Source organism: Chelmon rostratus, chromosome 20, assembly GCF_017976325.1.
Source record: "Chelmon rostratus isolate fCheRos1 chromosome 20, fCheRos1.pri, whole genome shotgun sequence".
Lineage (NCBI taxonomy): Eukaryota > Metazoa > Chordata > Actinopteri > Chaetodontiformes > Chaetodontidae > Chelmon > Chelmon rostratus.
The window spans coordinates 19,847,560-19,874,195 of record NC_055677.1 but is presented as its reverse complement, the minus strand read 5'-3'; the positions used below and the strand labels follow the sequence as shown (position 1 = coordinate 19,874,195).

Sequence of the window (26,636 nt, the reverse complement as noted above, 5' to 3'; positions counted from 1 at the left end):
GCTTCCTCTTGCTGGTTTCTCCAATGTCACCAACTCCACTTTAATCCACGCACAACCTCATTTTGTAGCTTTAAAGGTTATGCGCTGTAAACTTGAGGAACAACAGTGCATCCATCCACCCAGCACTTGTGTGCAGCCTCTCCAGCTGTAGCGTGGGTGGGCAGGCACAGTTGCTGAGAGCAGGTTTTCCATCTGGTCTCTGTACACACGCCATGGTTTCAAACCTGGCAACCTCGCTGTGAAGATTTGGAAGATTTTCAGCACGTAGGTCCACCATAAGCTTAGGACAGAGGTTGTTACCCCACTGTTTCTGGTCCCCATGCTAAGCTAGTCTAATTGCCTCCCAGCTCTCGCTTTGGGTAGATGTGCAGGCAAGACAGTGGTATCAATCTTCTTATCTACCTCGCAGCAGGAAAGCAAATACGTTCCAAAATGCTGAAACATTATTTTAAATAAAGCCAAACAGCTTGAGCCTTCATTTGCTTCTCCACGCACACTCTTTGCTACGATTGCCCGTCCCCTCGCCTCCACTTGCCAAAAGCATGTACACTATTTGCACCTTTATTCCCCAGTCCCAGTCTATACTCACAGCCACATAAAAATTCAACATGGCTGTCGGATTAGTGAGGGCACTACTAACTCCCCCGGAGGGATCCGGGTGCGATCAGGGTGACAGCTTCTGCCGTCCCTCTTTTTTAAAGCAGCCTCTGTGTCCTCTCATCCCGCCTGCCCGGTCTCATTTCACCCGTCTGCAATGTGCATCCTGCCGCTGAGTGACAGCAACACCTTGAATGCCACTTGTTAGTTAAGCGACATATTTCTGAGCAATTACGCCCATAAATGTCAACGATTGTGGTTTAAAAAAAGAATCCAAGTTGTTGCTGTCATGCCACTGAATTCCAGGTAACCTCGGTTATTAAGAAGGCGCCATCCTTAAAGCATAAGTGACTTTACCTTTTTGGAAGTGATGATTTCATGAATAAAAGAGAGCGTGGAAAGTTTTCACTCAAACATCTTTACAACCCATATTTAAGCAGCCTTGATTACTGGCTGGGAACATTTATTTATTTATTTTTTTGTTCACTGCAGCAGCCTGGGAAGTTGTCAGATGGGATAGAATAGACAGCCACACATACACAAACACATATACCTGGAAACAGCTCAAGTTTGATATCTTGACTACTTTTTAAATATTTTATTTTCCTTCTTTCCTTTCATGTGTTGGATGAAGATTGTCCCTTGTTGAATTTCAAACAGACTTGATTGTTGCAGCTGTTTTCCATCTCGTGTGAACTAAATGGGGCTACTTTGAGGAGTAGCACATCATACGACCCTTTTCTTTCCTTAAATGCCACCCACTGACCCACTCGATAATCTATCACCTTTCCAGGGCTCAAGAGGGGAGCCAGGTTTTCCAGGGCCGCCGTTTGCCATGGAGCTGCCAGCGTTCAAAGGTTACAAGGTGAGGGTAATTTCAAATGCAAACATACATGAACACACACACATTAAAATAAATAAATGACCTATGTGATTTTGTTTGGACTTGATGAAGTTTACAACTGGCAACAGAGGCGACACTTCATGAATGATTTATAGCTTTGGCTGTCAGTTGGTACATTTACATGTTGTACTCTAGAAATGTTCACAGTTTAACATAATACGTGCTTGTTAATGTATTATTCATATTTTGGTTGGATGACATGATTAATGTTTATGCTGCTGAAGGTTGTCCTTCACACTTCAAAAGCAGTACGCCTCGGCACATAACACCTGCAGTACAGCACAAGCAATGCTAGTGTGGATCGGTCTGGTTAACATGCTGTGCTTTGTTTTCTGTGCAGCACGCTGTCAACTTTTGTAATTCCTAAAACAGCATTTTGTTATTTAGATGTCACACTGTCAGTGTCTAAAGGAAAAAAAAAAACTGAAGCTACTGTAAATTGCACATGTTCTGATGCTCAGTGTTGTATTCTTAGGGGGAGAGAGGAGAGGCAGGATCTAAAGGACACCAGGTACTGTTTCTTCACACTTCTGCTAGACAGTACATCTCCATGAGAATACATGTATGAGTTTATTGTTCAGTGACACAGTTGCCGAATTAAAATCTAAAAATGTCAGTGATCTCTACCAGCTGATGAGAACACAGGGAGTGATCTATGACAATTCCCTTCAGAGAGAGACCTTTTTCAGTCCTTGTCCAATGCTATATAATAAAAAAGACCAATCAAGCAGTAACACAGTATCACACTACAATGGCTTTTTAACATTGTAAAAAAAAAAATAAAAAATCTGTTTATATTCAGTGTTTCTTACCAAAATATGTATCTTTGAGGTCTAACAAACTTTTAAGATACATCAGTATCTTCTACTGTCTTTTGTTGGTGCATTGCTGACACAGCATATAACTAACAACCTCCAGTTCGATGTCAACAAAACCAAGCCACACCTTGACATCAGAAATAAAATAGATGACAAAAAAAATCATAATATCTTATTGACAACGCAACAATGCCTCATTCTCTGAACACCACAGGATGGCAACTGTAGCTAAAGGAAGTACATTCCCTATCACATCCTCCTCTAAACAAACTGTTCATCACATACATCACGTAAACGATCATCTCACATCCCAGCATACAACTCGCTACTTCAGGCTGTGGCCAACAGCACACATGGCCTATTGGTTGTTCGTGAGAACTTAGCTGCTCTGATGCCTGGAAGAAGCTTTCATGTTGTGGAGAGGCAGGTTATCGGCTGGTAGCCTCAAGGTTTTGTACCCTTGAGAGGATCTTTCCTGATCAGGACTGTCCTGCCATGTGTTAAGCACTCTGGGTACCTGTTGTTAGCAGCTCTGTCCAGCTCTTCATGCCTCGGCTCATTGTTGGACGTCTGCCTTTGTGATGGTTCTGGTTCTTGCTCGGAGAGGTTGCTGTGGTCTGCTCTTATGTCCACCAGCCACTTGGCACTGGTTCTTCTTTCTTCCATATGTCCTTCCAGTGTTGCTCAGTCTCCGATCTGGATCTGTCCTGGTGCTGTTATTCCCATGCAGCTGGGAGTACACCCTGGATGGGTCTTTGGAGAACAAGCCATTTATTTTCTTGGCCTTAATGGACATCTTGTACTTCTTTTCCATCCAGGACCTGTCTCTCATTGGCTGGGGCGAGTTCATTGGTTTCAATGATGATGGTGGTGGTGGGGATAATGAGTAGAGCTATGTTGTCATCTGCAAGTATCTAAGCATCTCTTCTGATGGGACTTTGTCAGTGAGCTGCAGAAGTCGCGTCCAGGGATTGACTGTGTTCAGTCTGGCCACAATTTTCATCCTCGGCTTAGATGTGGCTGTCATGACTGGTGGTGGGGTATCGTCTAGTTCTTCAACACTGCTCTAATCTACCAGGGTCAGCTCCATCTCTCCGTGCTGTTCAGTATTGTTCCCATTCTGTTGGACCCTCTCATATAATATAATATAATATAATATAATATAATATAATATAATATAATATAATATAATATAATATAATATAATAATAGTAATAAATTATAGAGTAAAATTTACTATTTTATGGTGTTATGATTTCCATCAGCCTCATAGTGGTGATTAGGGCATGTAGAATGTTTAACTAGGCTCCAATATCTTGTAAGTGTAAGTAAGAAGCCAATCCAAACGAATGTAATCATTTCACTTTCCACTCTGAATAGTGTGTTTTTGTTAAATATGCATCCATCAGTCATACCTGGTTTTCCACTGCCCCTGTTGGCTGTGGTCGATCCCACACGAGCACCTCAACGTTGTAGCAGCAAGATGCCACTCTGTTATACTTTATCCACCGTGAACCCAACATCAGTCACAAATTGAACAATCAAAGCATGTGATGAATGCTCTGATGCAGTTGCTTCCCTTTACATGCACTAATGCTCCTCTGTGAGAGCCCAGAGGAGCACAGAAAGGAGAGCAGTGTGTTACAGTGCTGCAGGATGCAGTTGGAAAGCTACACACAAGATAAAAAGTCAGGTTTGTTAAAGGTCACCACGAGCCAATTCCTATCCCCTCACTCCCTGGGTTTCTCTTATTGGCTGCTAGTGGTAATCATGACCTTTTCTCTTCTCACTCACTCACACACACACACAGGCATGCACACACGCACATGCACACACACACACACACACACACACACACACACACACACACACTGAAGGCACGGACCAGCACCCAGTAACACATACACACCTAAATCAACGCACACCTTTGTGGTACACATTCAATCTCACCCTTGCACACACACACACAGACACACCACCACGTATGTAAACAAACTCACACAAACCTTCAGTTAATCATGATGTATCTCTTTGCAGGGGGAGCCAGGCAGAGATGGAGTTCCAGGGACTCCCGGCGTCACTGTGAGTGTAGAGTCATGCTGCTTCCACTGGGAGGCAGTGAAGCTCATGTTTCCACAGGTCCAGCCAGCAGACAGGGTTTTAAACATGAGTGTTTGTGTGCATGTGTGCTGGTATGGGAACAAAATGTCCCCACAAGGGAATGATGATGAGGAAGAATATCTTGGCCAGTCCTCACTTAGGAGCTAAATTGGGGTTAGAAGTAAAGTTTTAATTTTTTTGTGAAGTCTGTTTGTACTTAATATCATAAATCCCCAGATACGACTGATATGAAGTCACCATAAAAACCAAATATGATAATAATAAACTCTACTAATATAACACCTTTCTGTAAGTGACTTTACAAGGTGCTTTACAAGATTAAAACATCAGACTGCCTATAAAAATGCAATAAAAGGCTAAACAGAAAACAGTACATGCCAACAGCAGAGCAGGGCAGGATACAATAAAAGGAAAAACAGACTAAATGAGAAGAAAAGAACAAAAATGAGAATAAAACAGCATGGAAGCTCCAGACAGTAATATAAAATCATAAAAACAAATAAATGTTGTCTGAAAAAGCTACCTTTCAGCAGGAACACAGAAAGAGGAGGACTTAGCCAAGATAATCTGTTTAAAAGAGTTGTTCCAGAGTCTCAGGGCCCTCATGGCTCAGCCATGGCCCGCTTTGGTGTTTAGTCTCAACCTCAGAACAACCACATAAGGATCGTAGTGTCATGGTTCAGATTCTTGGCAATAGTGGAGGGGAAGCAATGCAGACAGCAGGCAGAGCAGGCTGACTTGCAGGCATTTGATGAAAAATCTGTTGTCCGCTTAAAGACTTGGCTACTTTAAGGCATTCAGACCAGGCAAATAAACTTGACATGGTGAGAGGCAGTAAGGCAGATCAGAGACGGGCTAAAAATTCCAAGCAAAATCATCAATCATTCAAAGAATTGCCACAATCAGTGGGGCATTCATGCCACAATCATGGTCATCATCTTAAAATGATAGAGCTATTACTGTTGCTATTTACGAAAACTAGCATTTCAGTACAAAAACACAAGGGTTTTATTTACCCTAACTTCAGAGGCTACCAGGCCTTTATTTGAAGCAGGCTTATGTTAGCGACAGGCAGATTGTCCTATTTTCAGATTTATTTCAATAATTATACAGAGCAAATGGAACACAAAACACCAACCCAATCCCCCACAGAAAAAAAACACAAAACAAATCATAACTGAAGTCAGTGCACAGAATGAAAGAAAAGAGGCACTGCAGTTACACACTGTTACATTGTTTAGAGAGGCCGTCTGGCTAAGCAGAAATGATCACATCCTTTGGTGAAGTACCCACCCACACAGCTGCCAGATTTTCAGAAAGGTGTTGTATCTTAGCATGATCTTTTCAAGAGGATTACAACTGTTAATTTCCAAAGACCATCTATTAGTGATACCACCATGCAGTTCCTGGCCACACTTACAGTGATTTCCATAAATCTACTTTGGGAATAGATTGAATGAAGATCTGCTGACACTTGTGAATTTTCCCAGTAGGGATCAGGATCTAATGGGAAGGTAACTCCAGTGATCTTGGCCAAGGCACCCTGTTCAGTAGTAAGGAAACAAATGTGTATACCCACATTATATATTTATATTTTTCCCACATTAAGCAGGTCTTCACATCAGTAGACACGGGTAAAGCCATTCTAGGAAGGATCTTAACTGAAGATAGCAAAAGAAGGTCCAGCTGGACAAGTCATATTTTCTCTTTAGATGTTTAAATGCCATTAGAAGTTCATTTCAAAATAATCTTCCGAATGCTCGAATGACTCTAATGATCAGGTCTTTATTTTTAATTCCCTCTGTTTGATAATTACATTAGCTCACATTTAATTATGAAGCCTCCTTATTTTCTGATCTGCTCCTCTGTTCAATTGTTGTTACTGCATTATGGTGTTAATACAAACTCAAACTCCCTGTATTGATTTCAAATTAAAAGCCCTAAAGCAAAGGCGTTTATCGTGCAGCATTTTAAGAATTCAGCGACTTGCACAGTTCCCATACAGTACTTCAAATATAGCTACTTCCAACTTGTGGCACTTGTATGTTGCTACACAATAATGTTTGGCTGAGACATTAAAACTCAATCATCCTTTTTCCTTTCTTAGATGTATTGGAACTGTGAAGGTATCACTTCACCCAGAGGAGGTAATTTAGATGCTTTACTGTCCAGGCAATCAAACTATTGGATTCACTGTCTGAGAACCCAGTCATCTCATGGATTGAATATAGATTATGACGTAAAGTGTTTACCGTAATGTACCTCTATTTATGGATATTTAGATAGAATTCATCTAAATAAAAGGGAAATGCATGTGGAGCAAGAGTGTGCGCCACTTCTTTCCTCCTCTCTTGGCTGAGATATTGATACACTGACTGAAATCGGGCAATAATCCATACATTGAGTAATCCAGAACAACAAAGTGTTGAAAATAGCATGATTTTATTGTTTATTCAGCTAAAGCATTAGCTCATTACATAACAGGTACAGGGAGTTTATCCACCCGTGGTCTTTGCCAGCAGCCATTATTTGAGGCTCAGCTTTTATTTGACTACTGCATACAATATATACAGTTAATGATGTCTGAATGCCTTTAACAGATAGTTAGTAAGCTAGCATCTCCAAGAGCTATTGCTACCATGACAGGTGCTTTCACCGCACACTGTCACTTTGACTTGACACAGTAGAAATGCAAAGATGTTACTTATAGTATTAATGATGGCTCTGTTCTGGTCAAGTGTGCCAGCAAGTTATGACAGTGTGACAGTGAGTGAAAAATACCAGGACCATGAAACTCAAGCAGTTAAATAGGATTCATTGTTTACTACTGGTAGGATGTTCCTGGCTGGCCATTTGTGCTATGCTAAGCTAACTGGCTGTGGCTTCGAATTAACCAAACAGACATGAGAGTGGTATCGATCTGCTTATTAAACTCCCAGCAAGGTCGCAAATAAGAAACCCAAAATGTTAAGATATTTCTTTAATGGTGGACAAATGACAGGTGTGATCCGGGTCAGGTGAGTGGAGGGAGAGAGAAACTCAAAGAAAGGAACAAGGAAGGAGGAGAATGAAAAGTCATTCATGTGTGTCATGAAAAGACCAGCACTACCACAGACGTAATTATAAAACACTCCAGCAGTCCACAGATTGAGGCAAGGGTCGCGGTCATATATTCTCTGTCAGTCTCTTGCAGCTTGTATCAGCTGCGAGGTAAAGGTAGTGTCTTTTCTCATTCTGAATGATGTTTTGAACTTGGCACCAAGCTGCAATAAGGTTTCACAAGGTGAGCGAAGCAGATTTGCATGATTGATTTAACATGTTTATCCATGTTGAGATTATCTTCCTTATCAATATTTGCTAATGAACAAGCATAATGGTATGACTCGCTGTGTGATCTGCAATTTCCAGCTTTCAAGCCAAGATTTGTAATTGATACTTCATAGTGGGAACAAAACCAAATGAGAGACATTTAAGAATTGATTGCTAAGTATTGATTACTGAGGCATCGATCTTCACATCCCTAATGGGGTGTAGGTAATGATTCCAGTCAGAGGTGTGTGTGTGTGTGTATGTGTGTGTGCACAGCAGTAGCTACTTTGCATCATGTGCAGACAGAGTTGCATAGTCTTGTCTGTGAGACAGATGAAACGTTTGCATTCTATAGAGCTTAATGTTCACACTGTAATTCCACAGAGCTGAGAGCAGCCCAGCCTCTATGTTGCATGCTGTCAAGGCCATGTGCATCAGCAGTGAATCACAAGTGTGTCACTGCTGAAATGAATATGACATATTTTTGTCTTCAGACAGACTTCCTAATTCCTACTGGGTAAAATAAATATGACTCTGAACTGCAGTTCAGGAGAGGGTGTGTTCTGTTCCCCTGGTTTCCTTCCTCATCACCACTTGGTGTTCAGATTGCAGCCAAAAGCTGTCTAGCAAAAGCCAGACTCCTGTGCACGGTGAATTGCACAGCGCAGAACTCATTTTGCAAAAACCCACAACCTACACTGTTAGCTAGCTATGCTAAGATCATTACAGATTGAAACAACATCTTTGTAACAAATCAGTTAGCTGCAACTGAAAGTTCAAATTTAAGAAACCTAATGTCAATCTCCACATAAGGTCCACTTGTGGTGGAGTGTCTGATTGAATCACACAGTCCCCGCAGCAGTTCGAGCTTGCTCCGTCTCAGTGGAACTGATCATATTAAAATTCAAACTGATTTCCAGCACCTCTTAGATTTATCCTCCATGTTGACACATAAATCAGGGTTGACAGTTCATTGTAATGACACAAATAGAATATGTCATAAAAGGAAAGCAGATGATTTAGCTGTCAATTGTCATTGCAAACACAAACATACTACATGCACAATAATGATGGAAGTAAGTGTGAGTGGAGCGCAGGCTGTTAGGTGGTCAATGCTGTGTAAGTGTTCTGTTAGACGCAAATCAAGTCAAGTCAAATCTATTTGTATAGCACATTTCATACAATGTGAGCTCAATGTGGAATTGGCTTGTGAAGTGGAGTCCAAGATAACACCTAGACTTCTAACCTTTCACAGACAGCAAGATCAGTTTGGAGTGGATCTTCTGTCTGTAATCTCCAGCGCCTACCACAAAGATCTTGGTCTTGTCAGTGCTTAACTGCACAATGTTTTGGGTTGTTTAATGTCTAATGTCACTGATACAGTTGACAAAGTCATTTATAGGACTGAGGTTATCATGTGAAAGTGAAAAATACAATTGTGTATCATCAGCATATGAATGGTTGGATACTAATGAACAGTAAAGGTCCTAGAACTGAGCCTTGTGGGACCTCATTACGGATTTTAAAACTAACAGATTTAAAGTTGTAGAGAATGGCGCTCTTGTTAGGTAGGAAGAGAGCCAGTTAATGACACAGCTGGACAGGCCAAATTAATTTTCTAGTCCACTGAATGAAATCTCATGGTTGATGGTTGGTCTAGTAATACAGAAATAGAGGGTTTGCCTGCAGCACTATTGATCTAGACATCATTGATCACTCCTATGGGAACTGTTTCAGTGCTGTTGTTAGTCCTAAAGCTGGATTGATGCACATCACACAGATTGTGGATTGATAAGTAACTATGCAGCTGTTTGTTTCCAACCTTTTCAGGTATTTTACTAAGAAAAAGGCCAGTCATACCTTTTTGTTTTTTTGTGGGTGCAAAGAACATAGTCAATGAACATGTCAGCATACAGACTGATGAACATACCTATTTCATTTTCATGGATAAAATGCTTGTTTGTGCTGCATCATCATGCTAAGGGACCCAGGTCATATATGCATAACTGCTCTGAGATTGCAACTGTTAAAATGGATGTAACTAATATCCAGCATGTGAGTTTGACATCTGAAAAGCACAGCTGAAGTGCATCCAGTGTAGGGAGGGGGTGACAGCCAACCACCGAAAAGACTTACTGATGCTCTTGACTTTTCTGTATCTCTGTTTGAATGTAAAACAGTATGACAGCGCAGCTCCAGGCACACAAAAGCAGGGTTTCTATGCTTTGGGCATCGATAGGCTTTAAAAATGATACTCATGTGTCTCCTCGGACAAAGCTTCCTTGAAGTAGATTGTGGCTGGTTTATTTGTTCCTCATAGCACTAGGATATCTGAAATCACTTACTGCGAAAGGAGAACATGTGTATGAGAAAGAGGAAGCATTGTAAAGGAAACAAAACACACCCAGACCCTCAGATAATTGTCCTTGTACTTTATTTTACAAAAAACCCCAACAAAATTGGTGTTTTTCATCACATTACAACAAGTACCCCCCTCCCCCAAGACAGCTGTAGAGAATGCATTACAATAAGCAATCTAAAATGTTTTGTAAGCCACCAGTTTTGACAGAAAAGACGTTTCTGCATCAGCAATGCAGAGCAGCCAGCATAGCTCCTCTGACATACTAACACAGCCTTTGATATGTAGGCAGAAGTTTCTAACTGTCTCTCTCCATTTCTCCCTCTTCTCCTTTCCTCCCCACCCTTCCTGCTCTCTTTTCTTTCTTCCGCCAGGGCGAAGTGGGACCCAGGGGATGGAAAGGAGAGGTTTGTCGAATTAGACTTTGTGGTATTAGATATAATCCATTCTGTCTTATTCTGCACCACAGTGAGAAGCCCTGTCAAGCCTGCACGGCTGCTATAGAAGACTTACAGAGCCAATACCTCCAGGCCTGGGGAAATCTGGCCCCCTGGGCAAAAATATACATCACAAAAACCCTCTTTTCTAAAGGCGCACACATCTGAAATATCAAGCACTTACTGTACTGTCTACAGAATCACAACTTATGGAGTATAGTCTCCCTTAGTAGTGTAAGTGCTGAACCATTTGTGGGATATTATTTATCATTTACCAAGCCCATACTGTATTAGCATTAGCTTTATGATCACTAACAAAAAACAGTGAAAACTTGGGACTGCTGAGTGTAAATTTAATTGGTGATTGACTATTTGTTAATCCCATCCCACTTGTATACTGCTGAAACACCTGTCAAGCTTTCTGCTGTCACACGGCAGTTTGCAACAGTTATGGTGGCAGATTTACCACTCGACATTTGGGTGCTTGTTTTAAGGCAGAAGCAGAGAAGAGCAGCTTCTCATTTCTAGCTGGAAATTGCCAGTTTTTGCTGGCTGTCTTTTAGTGTTTAGTGCTTCTTTTCGCGAGACCCCTGTAAAATGAGTCTTAAATATGCAATTGGCTAATTTTGAAGTTGCATTTTTGATTTTGGTGAAGTTAAAAAAGAAAGCACGACCTTCAACACCCTTTAAATCAGGGGTCACCAACCCGGTGCCTGCAGGCACCAGGTCGCCCGCAGCATCCACATCAGTCGCCCGTAAGCCAGTTCTAAAAATAGCACTAATCACGAATTAGCTCTGTCTAAAATTGTATTTATTTATTTTTTATTTTATATATTAAATAATATTTGTGTTGCTATTCTTTTTGAATTACATTTACAGTGATGTAAATTTAAAAACGAATACATAAAAACGTAAAAAAAATGTATATCATAAAAAAAGTTTAATATACGAACTCTGACGTAGTATGGGTCGGATGTCAGTCTAGTGCGCATGACAAACCAGCTTTGCTGAGATGAGCTCGTGAGCGCTGCAAAGATGAGGAGACGAACGTCTTATGATTTGATAAAAACTGTTAGTGGCTAGTAAAAATTAAAAAAGATTTCCTGTATCTGTTTCCTACCTTGTTTAATCATTGGATCGTCTGCGATCAGTGTCTTCACATAGAATATCATTAATAATAATATAAAATTAAAGATACACTGTGTAACTTTGTTATTTCAGAAGTGTATTATCAAAGTGGTAGCCCTTTGCATTACTCAGTGCCCTTGAAGTAGCTCTTAGTTTCTAAAAGGTTGGTGACCCCTGATCTAAATACTGAGTATAGCTTACTACAATGTCCAATGTTGGACAATGTCCAGGGGCAGGTTTAGTCCGTCGATCCTTGTTGTATGGGATAAATTTTCGCTAATTATTGCAAAATAAGCCTTGATTTCACCTGTTTTTCTTGTGTAACCTGAGATTTTCTGTCCTCCCTCCTGCTTCTTTAGAAAGGAGTGGCAGGCGATGTTGGCCCCAGGGGGACTGAAGGAAAGAAGGGGGAGATGGGCCACGTGGGGTCTGTTGGTCCCAGGGGATTTCGAGGCCAGGACGGGCTCCCAGGCCAACCAGGCCAACCAGGCTATCCAGGGAAACCTGTGAGTGAACCCCTTCCTGACCTTCTCCTCTGAGTGGATTAAAAGAAAAAACAAAAAGAAACAGTCAGTGATTTCCCGCCTTGGTTTGGGGAGTTATGTTTGGAACTAATGGGGGCTCAGCTGTCAGTGTGTGTGGCCCATGTGAAGACAGAGGATAGAGCATTGAGAAGATCCTGTAAATCTGCAGGCATACTAATCACAGGTTGAGCCTGTTTTCCCAGTCCCAGAGCTGATTCAGCTGAATCCAAGTGCAATTGTGTGTTGCAGGGCAAGCCTCCCTCAGATGAACATCTTCTAAAGCTCTGCACTGATGTTCTGCGCAGTAAGTAGCTGTTTGTTTTTATGTCACTTTGCTGAGAAAGAGAGTAAGACAGCCAGAGTCTGAAAACACACACACATGTCTCAGATACTGAAGTGCACAATTCACATAATTCAAATGACCAATTTACATTGATTATAACAAACTAGGGCTAAACTAGAACATCTGGTGATGAAGTGATTGAGCTTATAGATATGGATATTGTACATAATGGACAATTTCAGTTATTTCTGAATGTTAGTGAATAATCAATTAGTCATTAACTGATACACGCCACAGTCTTTATCCCAAAAAAGCAAATTAAGCAAAGCTATGGGTTTATTTTTTAGGGGCAAATTTTACCTTGACAGATTAAAATAAAGGGAATAAATTATTATAGTAAAAAACTTTGCTTTTTTAAAATGGACTACCAGATTCACACTAAATCAAATTTACCGCAGGGCAGTACCCTTTGAAAGAGAAATTCCATATCACATTAATGAATTTTGTCTCAATCTGAAGGTTGCTATGGAGGTCTTGAGTCATGCACAGGGACAGCGACTAATAACTGATAACTAATAACCATTGCACACACAAACAAATGAACAAATGAATGCATGTGGCCATTAATATGCTTAATACTACCATGAATAAACACAAAGAATACAGTGATGAACTGTTTTGGTAGTTCAAACAGGACCCAAAGGCTGAACACCAAGGCAGGCAGGTTGCAGAATAGAAACCAAGCTTTAATAACCAAAGCTGGATCCAGAGGCAGGCAAAAACTGCAGGAGTAAAAAACTAAGAAGAAATACAGATAATCAAACTCATAACAAACCGGTGCAGCACAGGCAAGAAACTAATTCCGGACAGGAAAACAAAGGCAGTGGACATGACGACTGAAAGAGGGAAAATCCCAGTTCTCTTAAATTACATCCGCGTTTCCCTCACTCGCGTCTTTTCCTTGCGTCTTAGTCCGTCCCACCGGGGATGCATGAAAAGACACAAGGAAACCACTCAAGAGGAGAAGAAACGAGGAAATACTATAACAGAACTGAGATTCCTTTCCACTGAAGTGTCATGTGAAAGGACGTCTCTTCCTGTTTCTGATGCACGGCTGGATCTGCTGATACTCCGTTTAGAAACATTCACTTATATTTACATTATTAGAAAAAGTCTCCAGCACAAGCAAACAAGTATGAAACACTTTTATTAACACACATGAGAATTCATTCTTGGGAGTTCATTCTTGGCTGGACGCCTCTTCAGGTGGTCATTTTCTGACCTGAACTTTATCAGCCTTGCTGTGTCTTCTGTCCCTGCTCAGTCGAAAGACTTCCGGGAGGGATGCACTCACGTATCCTCGCTCATGGCTGCTCTGAGATCCCTCTTCGCTCCTCACTCCTCAAAGAAGAGCTTTGGGATGGCCGGCAAGATGGTGGGCCAGAAGTACTTCCAGTTTGAGCGAGGAAACCACAATTAAGAGAACTGAGATGCAAACACTGACTAAACACACAAGAGAGGGAAGGCTAACGAGGGACGGGTGAAACTAATTTGCCATCACCAGGGCGGGAAAGTGACAGAGGAAGACAACACATGAGGAGAAACTTTCAACATGAAACAGAAAATAATTAAACTAAAACCCCAAAGCATGACAAACAAAAAAATTAAATAAATAAAAAATAATAATAATTGAAGTTGCAAGCAACACACCAATTTTGTGAATGAGGACCATCAGATCAGATCAAGCATGATATCTTAATCAGATGCATAAATTAGGGGAAACACAAAAGAACATGAAATCTTCAAGACTAACCATTAAAATAAAGCTTAAGAAGACACCGATCAGCTGTGAGGGATGGGAAGCCAAGAGAAATGATCTAAAGTAATTACATAACACAACTATATTAGAGGGAAATGCTATATTTTGATCAACACTTCTGAAGTATTCCTGTACATCTGTAGCATCAACACACAGGAGAACTTTTGTTTCACCTGTTGCTTGAGAGGAAAGGGGGGGAAAGGAAAGGAAAGGAAAGGAAAGGAAAGGAAAGGAAAGGAAAGGAAAGGAGAGGAGAGGAGAGGAAAGGACAGGAAAGGAAAAGATAGAAGAGGAGAGCAAAGGAAAGGAAAGGAGAGGAGAGGAAAGGAAAAGAAAGGAGAGGAGACGCGAGGAGAGGAGAGGAAAGGAGAGCAGAGGAGAGGAAAGGAAAGGAGACAAGAGCAGAGGAGAGAAGAGGAGAGGAGAGGAAAGGAGACAAGACCAGAGGAGTGGAGTGGAGAGCAGAGGAGAGAAGAGCAGAGCAGAGCAGAGGAGAGGAGAGGAAAAGCAACGCTGCCTCACAAACGGATCGCTCTCGGACATTCTCGGCTGTCTGGCCCACACAGCAGCTTGGCCAGCTGATGTGTCTCTTTCTCTCGTCTGGAGTTTCCTGTAGCTCTCGGACATTTTCCGGCATCTTGGATCCCGTGTGGCAATGTTGGTTTGAGTCGGCTGTCTCTCTTTTCACAACACCCCCACTGAGTGGTGCAGGAGACGCAGTGGCAGCTTTGACAGAATTTGTCACAGTTCTGACTTCTCTAACTTTGATCAAGTTAGAAATGAAGGCATTGAGCAGACTGGAGCAGAGTCCTCGAAGAAGGTTTCTTACTTTGAATTGAACCGGATGTGTTCGGCGCGCTCGGTGCGGCGGATTCAGCTGATCACCATGCAATGGAAGCGAGCTGGTCTCCGGACGAATGGGTGACGAGGCTGAAGAGCTTTGAAGTGAATGGACTGACGGGAGGAGCAGATGAAGGCGAACTGAAGTAAAACTTTTGTTTCTTCTTGCTTCAGTCTCTTCAGTCAGGGCAGTGTCCGGTGTCAGAGGTGCACAACTTCACCACTCCTCCCTCCAGATCTATCTTGCTCTAATTATTTTCTTTTGCTCCAATTTCTTCTCTCAAGAAAACTCAGAGTCTAAACCCACCATCTGAGCTACAATAACTGGAGTGATGACATAATGAATCTATCATACACATCATAACAACATCAAGTAAACTTCAGACATATGTTTGAGGTTTAGAAAAGCAAGCATCATTTTAAAATGCTCTTTGAAATATGTCATCAGAGTTGAAGCAAGAGGCTACGCTAATAAAAGTGTCTCCTCAGTGAAAACTGATGCTTCCTGCTTTATAAAATGATCACACTTTGTTTCTTCACATAATGAGACACGTCCTGTTAGTTCAGGGTTTGATGTCTCTGCATCCAAAGTATGTTAAAACAAAACTTTATGCTTTTCTTACATATAGTTAATGAAACGTAATGTATCGTATTGTATCCACTGATGTAAATTTAGCTCTGCATTGCAAAGTGTTCTTCCTCTGGACATCTTATAGGCCTGTTTCTTGACCCAGGCATTATGCAGAAAACAACTTCAGCGAGAGTTCATGCACTTATAAAAGATACCAAATGTTCATCTGCATCTGTGCTGATTCACGCTTAACATTTGGCTCACATGCCTAAACATCGCTGATGTTGTGAGGAAAATATCAGAATCGTTAGCTGTAAATATTCCAATATGTTCACCAGCTATTGCCTAACTTTATCTGCCTGGTGTTTTATGCTGAGCAGGTAGTGTATAGCAGGTTTATCAAAGTTTTTTTGGTTAAAGGTATAATAAGTGTTCTGTTTTAACTCTGGTTCGATATTATAAGACTGATCATAGCTGAGACTATGCTGCTGTGGATGACAAATATTTGGACCCTCTCACTTTCCCTAAATGAGCAAAGATGAACTTAGTAAAATAAAATCTCTCTTTTCTGGAGAAGTTGCAAAAATGTGTATCTCTCTGATTATACACAGGTCTAATATTTTTTCCGTTCTGGAAAAAACAGTAACATAAGAATACCATTACTTCTTTGCCCAATCAGTGATGCTACGAATATCATCTAACATATTGGCCAATTTATTGGTGTAGCTCTAATTGGAACATCCTCCATGATGGTTGACCTCGATCGATTTTTAGGTCATGGGCTGGAGGAGTGAGGATGGGAGGCAGCTTAATTAGCTGAACAGAAAAGCACCTACGGACCTATGTCAATATAAGCCTACATAAATGTATAGAAATGTGTGTGTGTGTGTATTTTGAATTAAAAGGAGTGTTTGTGAAGCATGCTGTAGTGACGGAGTTATTGCTTCACTCATTGACACAAATCATCATGCAGAAATGTCAATTATAACATCTCCTCATATCTATTGTCATCTTTTATTCATTTCCTGTTTATTCTATTATACTATATAAAAACTTAGTTATGAACGAAGATTTGTCATGATATTTATATTCTAATGGATTGCTGAGCACCTTCTGGCTTTGCCCTGCAGATCAACTTCCAGCATTGCTCCAGACTCTGGCCCCCACAGCTAGGTGTGAACCTTGCCAGAGCATTAAAGGACCCCCAGGCGAGCCAGGAGCACCAGGACCCAAAGGCACAATGGGGACTCCTGGTTACCCTGGCAGGGGTGGCACTCCCGGTTACCCAGGACCCCCTGGGATGCAGGGTCCTGCAGGCCTCAAAGGTGATATGAGCCATAATGTAGGAATTTTTTATAAATAATGGACACCCAAGGACAGGTTTATGTTATCTGTATTCATTGCTCCTTTTTAAAGCTGTGGTGTTTGAACCCCTGTCTGAAACCGAGACAAAAATCCTTCAGTCAGTCTCTTCACCCTGATGAAAACAAGACAATAAATAACAACAAGCCGTCACAAACAAGAGCCGGGACAAAATTTACTGCCACTTTCATCAACGATTAAAATCAAAACAGTGTCAACGACGAACAAATTGGATGTGTTGATGTTCACTGTACCCCATAAAACAAGATCATTAAACAAGTGAACATCAGTGAAAGTCAGCAGAGCAAAAGACAACAAATACTGAATGCAAAGCCATCTCTATGAGCTGCCTTTGATTTATCACCACTTCAGCACAGGCAGTGGCTAATCAGCTGTGAAAGATGCCAAACTGTACCACTTCACTGCTGTGCTCCATTTCCACTCATTAGGTCAGAGGAACAGTAAGTTTAGAGGTGTCAGGCTGAAAGCTGGAGCTGGACTGGAGTTTTGGCAGAAAGCCTGTGTCTCAAACCGGGTGCACAGAGTTTGAGGTGGAAATTCACCGGGCAGGGAGGGTTAAATGAAAGACACTGTCAAGTTGGATTGAAGCAAATGTAATATCCAGGATTTGGGGGCTTCTATCGGGACACTAGGTGCTAAAAGTCAGGATAGCCTCTGCTGCATTGATTTTATCCATTTAATATGTCTCTTGCAAGTCTTTATGGAGGATCCTTTGTTTTCTGGGAAGTGGCGCTATTCTAGCTGCATACCAGCAACTGCATAATGAGGTCTTTAGCCATGCTAGCAGCATGGGCTGTAGGGATGGATGTGTTGATTGGTCAGTCTGTCATTCCACCGTTTGATCCTCAGTGAAATACCTCAACAGCTATTGCATGAATTGCCATTTGATTTTTATTAACATTAATGGTTCCAAGAGGATGAATCCTGCTGACTTTTCCTCCACTAACAGGTCAAAGTTTGAACTTGCCGGGTGAAACTTCTCAACATTTACTCGATGGACTGGCCTTGTGATGCTTTGACTTTTCATCTAGCACCAGCAACATCTGCAGCAGTTTTGTTTTTCAGTGAAATGTCTCAGCCAGTATTGGATTGCCATGACATTTGGTCCAGGTATTCATGTTCCCCACTGGATGAATTGCATTAAGCTCACGCGATCCTTCGACTTTTCATAGAGCGCCACAAACTTTGGTTTATCAGCAAACCTTAAAAGTTATGTCAATGCCATCAGCCTCAGCTGTACTTTGTGTTTGGTGCAAATTAGCAAATATTAGCATGTTAACAAGGTTAACTAGCATAGTGAACATGGTAAACACTATACCTCCCAAACATCAACATATTAGCTTTGTTATTGTGAAACATGGCCCGGCTTGCCAACATTAGCATTTAGCTCAAAGCACCGCTGTGCCCAAGTGCAACCTGGCTGGAGACGCTTGAGTGAGTCTGAATAGACAAAAATGCTACACAAGTCTAATTTGGTTATGTAAGACCAAAACAAACCCCAAAAACATGGTGATCAGAATTAGTGAATATAAAGCCTGCATGTTCTTCCTCTGCACAGGACTGGACTCAGCTGGCTTGGAGGAAATATATCCTTTAGGTTCCTGCAGCGCTCAACCTGACAGCTCATTTCTAGAAGCTCTTATGCTATTTTTTAAAGCAGACATATTATGTCCCCAGGTGACATGGGGCCACGAGGGCTTAAAGGGAGCAAAGGAGAAGGTTACAGTGGACCTCCAGGACCACCTGGACTGCCAGGTACGTAAAAAGCCCACCTATTAGTCTGTTTTTTGAAATGTCTTCAGCCATTAAGCCATCTTGTGGAGCTGCAGCTATTTCAGCCACCTCACCACAGTGTTCTGATGTCTGAGCTTTTAGATCTGTGCATGAGCGCAGTTTTAACAAAAAAGCATCAAGGCTGTTTTTAGTCATACATTTTTAATTAATATGTGGCTGGACCGTGTACTTAATTTTCAAAGAGGAGTTGCAGTGACAGCTTGGTAGGTGAGGTGAGGGAGATGTGAGGACAGGGAGTGCTGTATTTCTCTGTGGATGTTATAATAGCTGCTTAACTCAACCCGTACAGTATGAGTGGATGTAATTTATGAGCCAGCATGTACAATTTTAAGTTCATTGCACAAGACCTATGGTAACATTTAATGGAACCTTTAACTTTCCTTATATTAATGAGGCAGAAATACCAGTAACAGCAACAGTATTTCCTCATTTTCTTCGATTTGTCTTTAATTATCACTGCAGGGATTCAAGGTCCTCGTGGATTCGATGGAACCGGCCATCCAGGAAACCAGGGAATTCCTGGAAAACCAGGACCACCGGGAGATCCTGGTAAACGGGGCAATCCAGGGCTTCCAGGGGCTTGTGATGCTTCCATGTGTTATCAGACGTACAACCTCAGGGAACATTATAGCAAAGGACCCAACGTCTGACGACAGAGCAGTGTGGAAGAGGCTGCTGTTGACTTAAACACCCACGTGTTTTGAGGAAGCGATTTACTGTATGACTGATTAACAGAGATATTTGTGACTGTTATTTTATGACAAAACGTTTTTGGAGAACAGCTACACAGCAGGCAGACACAACCTCATTAGTTGAATTAAACCGAAATGGGCCGGGAATTGATTCATGAGTACTAAATCCATGATCAAAGTTGGTCAGCAGGCTTGTGACCCAGTTTGGAAGATACCAGACTAATATGGTTTGGCTACACTTTAAACTTGCAAAATCTGAACAGCAGGTTTACATAGTGAGCTCCAGAAAGCACACGCACAGAAAGCAAACAAATCTCCTCAAATGTAATGTATAAAATTTAAATGGATAAAATAAAAATCATTTTTTTAACATGCATTACTGCATTAAATTGCATATCATTTACGGAAGTGGACTAGAATCACCTGTCACACTGTGCTTGAAAGCTGTGCTTTTCTTGGCCTCACCAAATGAGGTTTACATCAACCAATGAAATTATTTCTGCCTTCAGTGCAGCTCTGCCTCAGAGAAATTATTGTATCTGCAAATTATGTGAAAAGTACAGTCCATTCCTTGTTAGTGAATTGGGAAACGTCACGATGAAAGAACAGGACAGCCCATTTTCACATGATTATGCTGTGAAAGGGTAGCTAACATTAAGGCTGATTCGTCAAACATAAGAACCTAAAACATTTCTAAAGTTCAAGTTGATGCATAAATGAGAAAAACTCAGCTGAGGTCAGTCCAATCACGACATTAGTTTGCAGTGCATTTTTTCACTGTCAGCCTGCTTCTAGTGCATCCCATGTGTAATCCCTTCTGGTGGAAAACCATATTTCTATCACCTATTGTGAACGGAGCACCAGGGTTTGTGCTAATCCATTGCTGTGACACACAGGGATGGAAGAGGCCCGTCACTGTGTATCATATTTGTTATTTTGTTTACCGGTATTATGTGGATTTATTTTGGATTGCTTGTCTGTGTGTGTGGATTACCGTAAATTCTCAAATAGCGGCCCTTACCTCAACTGCAGATTTCTGCAGGCTTATATTACTGACAGGCCTTTATTTCTAACTTCGTGTTTTGTAAGTCTATCTTAAATTATTTAAGAAGCCTCCCTATTTCTTGATTCTGCAAACTTAAAATGCCTGGTGTACCTCTCTCTCTCTCTCTCTCTCTATATATATATATATATATATATATATATATATATATATATATATATATGTCTAATCAATCACATTTCTGGTAGGCTTTTAATTTGAAATATCTGCAGGAAGTCTCATTGACAATAACCAATAGCAGTGTAGAAGTGATTGGAAATAATAAGTGAATTTCTCTTATAAAGTGAAACTCAGAGAAGCAGAGTTTAGAGTATGCTCGATTATTTAAATACTGGTTTTTATTTGAGAATCTATGGTATACCATCTGTAATGTTAAGGCCAAAATAGGCTCTTTTAAGAAAGCTGTGCTCAACAGAAATGTTAAAACATCAAACAATCCGAGTTTAACATTGGTAATATGGAATACATTGATTAAATAATCAAGGCACAGTATTGTCTACGTTGTGATTATGTGTTAGCAAAGACAGTTGTACTACTGCTGTGCTGGATCAGGAAAAATATCAGTGTGTGCCACTGACTTAAGGCTTAGCGTTTAAAATGGCAACTTTTCTTAGCAAAAACAGTTCATTTCAATGAAATTGCAGCAATCAGTGCTTCGGCTTGCAGGGGCGAAGTACATCCACACAAATCTTTTGTCTTGAGTTTAACTTTTGGTGAATTTTGGCGTGCAACCTTGCGGCATTTACCAATAGTAAACCATCTTGAGAGTGCAGACATTTGAGGAAACAAAGCCCACAGAAGAGACATGACATACAGAGTAATGAGCAGGAGTTTAGGGTACAAATAAGACAGACAGGTTTCTTTGATGTATTTTGCTCATCCGCCTCAGCAGCTTCATTTCCTCCTCATTTTTCAGTGTGCTTTTTTGTTGGACCCCATGTTTACTTCCGTTATGCAGAGAAGACACAATCTGACTGGATGGATTACTTTAATAATTACCTGTCAATGCTTTTAAAATTCAGCATGGAAAATTACACAACTCTTGCAGAGCAAGTTAGCATTTTTATGCTAACACGCTTTAAGATGGTTGAATAATTAGAACTATGGACTCCATTCAATGCTCAATTTAAAATGAGCAAAAGGAATTCAGAGTGTTAGTTACGTAGTGTAACTCCAGGTTGTATAAGTATAGGGACAGCCCTCTCAGTTTGAGCCACCAGTCACCGGCTCAGATGGCAGTGCTGGGGGAGGAGAAACCTTTGGATGCTGACCTCAGGAGCACTGTGGGCACGCTCCTAATATTTTGCACCTCTTCCAACGCCATCACCATTGAGTGGCCTGAACAGCCCATCTGGGCTAATGGGGGTGTCAGAGAGCCCCCTCCTTTCTGTGTCTGGGATAAAAGTAAGAAAAGGTCAGAATGGAGCTGGACACCATGTTAATCTCAGGAGAAGAAATTATCTTGAGAAGGCACGACATCAGCTCCCCATGTACACCTTTATTAAAATGTGATCTGCATCCACACACGTTATTCGGACAAGGAAAAACACATGTTAATGCAAGTTGTAAATGCGTGGTGACTAAAATGTGATCTGCCTGACCACATCCGGAGGTCGTCTGGCTTGCTTCATGTTCGGAGTAAGTAAGCACAGCTCATACAAGGTGCTGGAAACACATACAGGTATTTACTTTTAACCAACACAAAATATGTGAGAAGTGAGACGGCTGAAAGAGATGTGCCTCTAATTATCGATTTTATGTCTATTCCGTGCCATTAAAGAGCCAAAGGTGCGTTATTCAAAAGAAAGGCAATGAAATAATAGCGGTACAGGTGGGAAATGAATGATATACACTAAGAAATGACTGTGTGTGTGACTCGTTTTTCATTTCCTGTTTTGCCTAACTCAACATCTGACAAGCTTGGATCGTTTCTTTTCTGGATAATATGTCTGGATACAAGTCCCATTTTAATACCAGGTGTGAATGGGGTGCATGTTGAGTGGCCAAGACAGCAGGGAGATGTTGGTGAGCACCTCAGACGCCTGGAAGGTGTGCCAATGAGAGAGGTTGGTTAACATAACAGTAATAATGTCTCTGGCGGGAGGTTGGGCCAGCTGCCGTCCAGCAGCTCCGTTGGTTTAGCTTCAGGGGAATATCAGGAGGGATGCCGCGCTTTGCAAAATTCTCCACTTCTCGATGGCTGGAAAGCGAGGCATTACAGGATGGATCTATCCACCTGAGCCACCAGAAACTCACTCATGTCATCCAGGAGGCTTCTCGACCTGAGGAAGGCGAGCACAGTATGGACATGCTGCTTGGGGGGGTGAGGGCCAGGCCGGCACGCTCTGGCCCGAGGAACAGCTTACAGCTGGCATGCAGGTTTAGATCCACGACGCAGGTCTATGGATATGGATTTAGAGCAGCTTTTTCAGATCCAGACAGAAGGATTTAGAAACAATAAACCGCTATAGGAATCATATTGGCTGCTACAGACAAAAAGCAGGAAACATTCATATTCAGGAACGAGCAGTGACACAATGTGTTTGCAAGGAGCAAGAAAAGATTTTTTTTCTTTTTACACAAATTCTGAAGACTGTATTTCCATAACCATTTTCTATTTCTATTGGTTGTTTTATGGGAAATATCCAGTTTTCCAAGTTGACACCAAGATTGGTTAGAACTTTTTCTTTGTCCTACTGTTTACTACTATTGTTATTTTTGCATTTCTTTTCTAATTTTTGATAAAAATATGATTTCACTGTATGAAGATGTCACACAGCTTAACCGCATGTTGCCAAATCATGCCTTCAGCCTTGAGCTTTGCTTATGTTGCATCATTATGTTATTGAAATGTTAAGTGTTAACAAGAAAAACTCTAAAGCCATAGCCAGCAGCTCCTGGGCTGCATTGTTTACCACATTCCACAGTAATAAATGGTTTGATGAAACAAACATTGATATTGAAATATTGATGATTTTGCTATTTGTGGAGACTTTCCAGTTGCGTATATTTGCCCAAGATACGTGTGTAAGAGGGTCCCATTGGGGGGTCACTGAAATAAGGGCTCATCCTCTGGGGACTGTGAATGTGATAAAGAAATTTCATTGCAATATGTTTACTCAATTGAAACTTATCTTTCAGTTTAAGCTGATATCTTGGCCTGAGGGCTGTGATAAAGGCAACTTCAATGAGAATTTAACCTGTCCATTCCTATCCACCTGTCCATAGATTTTGACAGCTTTATGTAAAAATGAAATAATGCAAGAAATGCTGGCTGAATGGAAATGTCAGCAGGCAACTCTGCCCCTAAAAGAATAACAGACAACTAATTTGCACTGGCAAACACAGTAGATTGGCAGGACACTTAATGCTGTATCAACATAATGATGAAAGGTTTATACTGAACATACCTGGCCACTGGCAAAGTATTCATTTGTTCTCCCTGGAGAAGCTGAAGCATGATTCATTGCTTTATTGTTACTCTCAGCCAAGTTCAAAGCACTTGGCTAAAGTTAGGGAGAAGCTGCTCTGGCTTCAAGGTTAAAGAAAATCATAATTTATTTTAATCATTTTTGATTTTTTTAGTTGATTACTTCATCTAATTCTTACTTAAAGGATTATTCCACAGACTTTACACATGAATTTCCCTTTATATTCACGTTGTGTGATGTCTTTGAGGTCATGGAGGGAGCCTGCCAAAGTTAAAACAACCCTAATCAGGATTACTTTAGCCTTGGCTTAAACCTTAAAGGACGAGTGTGCAGGATTTAGTGGCATCTAACAGTGAGGCTGAAGCCTGCAATCAACTGAACACTCAGAAGATGTGAAAGGTGCTCTCTAGAGTCAGTCTGTGGTTTGTCCATTCTGGGCGACTGTAGAAACATACAACACGGCCACTCTGTAATTAAGTTGTGTATAAACTGATTCTGTTGGAGACAGAGTTGTAAGAGGTCACAACATTTGTATATTTACACCAAATCCCATACTCAACAACATTTTGTTGACAGAGAAAAGACAAAAGAGGGATTTGAAAGCAGTTCTAATGAAAAGTGCCATGATACAGCTTTGATACTTAATGACAAAACGGCCTGTTTGTCAGTGCCGACCAAAAAATTGGTATGTTGGCTATTGGTAGCAGCAGTAGCTCAGTCCATAGGGACTTGGGCTTGGCCGTGCACTGCTGCTGAGATGCCCTTGAGCAAGGCAATGAACACTAGCTGTGCTGACTGTATTGCAGCCCTATCACTCTGACATGTCTCCAGTAATGCATGTCTTTAGGTCTCGTGTGTGTGCATGTGTGTTTATTTCAGGCCTTTGCGTGTGCAATAATAATAACTACTGTTAAAATGAATTACCCCAAGCAGGATTATTAAAGTGCTAAATTTCTCAATTGAATTATTGGAGGTCACATGAAAATAGTCAGCTAAGGTTCGGGTGTTGAGTACTGAGTGCTGAGTGTTGGTGGCAAACAGGAAGAGGTCTCTGTTGTTTTGCATACTCGACCTCCCACTCAAATGTCTACACAAGGTTCTTTGCAGCACGATGTCATGACACATCTGCTTTTGCTACTGAGAAGCTCCTGTTTTTTCCGCTGCGTCTCACATGTAATGCTGTGACTGAGGTTTTAATGCATATCAGGAAATCTTTCATTTCTGAGTGCTGACACCTACTATAAAAGGTGTTAGCCTGTCAGCAACCATCTTCACCACAGACGAAGTTTATGATGTATATGCTGATTTTCCCATGCAGATGGTGAAATGATTTGTCACCTTTGGCATTTGGAGTTGAGTTGTACTACGTATTAGTTTTATTATTTGAGATTACAGGAGTACATGAAAAGACACTAATTCTTTGTCTAGGTTTTGTTTGCATTATGTTGTCTCTGCTCCATATTTGCAATTTATGCCAAGATGCATGAATTCCTAATGATATATATATATATATATATATATATCGCAAAATTTGCAAATGCATTGGATCACTTGTTTGGTAAAATTATTTTATATTAAAATAAACCATAATTATGTAAGTTATGTAAGTTTCCATTGACCATGTTATTGCAATGTTTCATGAATAATATCTCATAATATAACACACAGCTTTATTTAAATGGAGCAGTCTCACAAATTCACCCTTTGTTTAATTTAGAATAAGGAATATATAGTTTGACATACCAAGCCCAACTGTCTTTTACAGGTGTGTTCATCTAAGCCTTCCTCAGCCTCACAGGTTTTAAAGCCTGACCTCACTGCTTCTCTAAAGTCTACTCCACACCCAATCCTTAATCCTTTAGATTTCAAGAATGGGAAATGTTTAGGTTTCATTCAATTAACATTATTCTGCATGAACATTTGGATCAGCTGAAAATCTTGGTAATACAAACGTATCCTGACATTTTGGTATTATCTGAAACTTAGTTAAGCTGCGCTGTGGGTCATCCTGAGGTAGCCTTGAACAATTACAACCTTTTTTTTAGAATAGGGAGAAATTCAAGAGGAGGAGATGTGGCCATTTATAGAAGAGCTTGTTTTACTTGTATTGTCACAGAAGAAAAATGAACACCCGTTAAAGAATTCGCAGAGACACTATCTGTCTTCCTGGGCTGCCACATCCCATGATGCCCCTCACTCTGCTTACTAGGAGACATGGCAATAATTAACATGAGTAACACAAATAATAGATTACTCCTCATAGCCCCAGCCCAGTCCTCTTCATGAACTGGAAATCAAGGAATCCCACACATATGTCACTATCTCAAAACTTACTGATGGATCATATGTCTATGGAAAATTCATACACCTACACCGAAAACATCTTTTTTGTTTGTTTATTGCCTGTCCGCCAATAATAATTTGAATGCATATCTGTAGTGGTGTTGATACCTCCACTGAAAACCACATACATACTTGCATATATACATATGTAAATGTATGCATGCATACATACATACAAACATACATATATACATGCATACATACATAAATACCCACCCAT

The 26,636-nt window shown here is 40.9% G+C and overlaps 1 protein-coding gene across 1 annotated transcript in view; it reads left to right on the top strand.

Annotated features, from left to right (window-relative positions):
* The window catches only part of si:dkey-225n22.4 (collagen alpha-1(XXI) chain), a 69,116-nt gene extending 45,465 nt beyond the window's left edge, over positions 1–23,651 (top strand). The window contains exons 24-32 of the mRNA XM_041961665.1: positions 1,391–1,462; positions 1,977–2,012; positions 4,357–4,401; positions 10,483–10,515; positions 12,033–12,179; positions 12,447–12,501; positions 16,841–17,035; positions 18,771–18,848; positions 19,350–23,651. Of these exons, the coding sequence (XP_041817599.1) occupies positions 1,391–1,462; positions 1,977–2,012; positions 4,357–4,401; positions 10,483–10,515; positions 12,033–12,179; positions 12,447–12,501; positions 16,841–17,035; positions 18,771–18,848; positions 19,350–19,537 (849 nt within the window). The 3' untranslated portion in view covers positions 19,538–23,651. The remainder of the gene's footprint in view (positions 1–1,390; positions 1,463–1,976; positions 2,013–4,356; positions 4,402–10,482; positions 10,516–12,032; positions 12,180–12,446; positions 12,502–16,840; positions 17,036–18,770; positions 18,849–19,349) is intronic.
* The last annotated feature ends 2,985 nt before the right edge of the window (positions 23,652–26,636 follow it).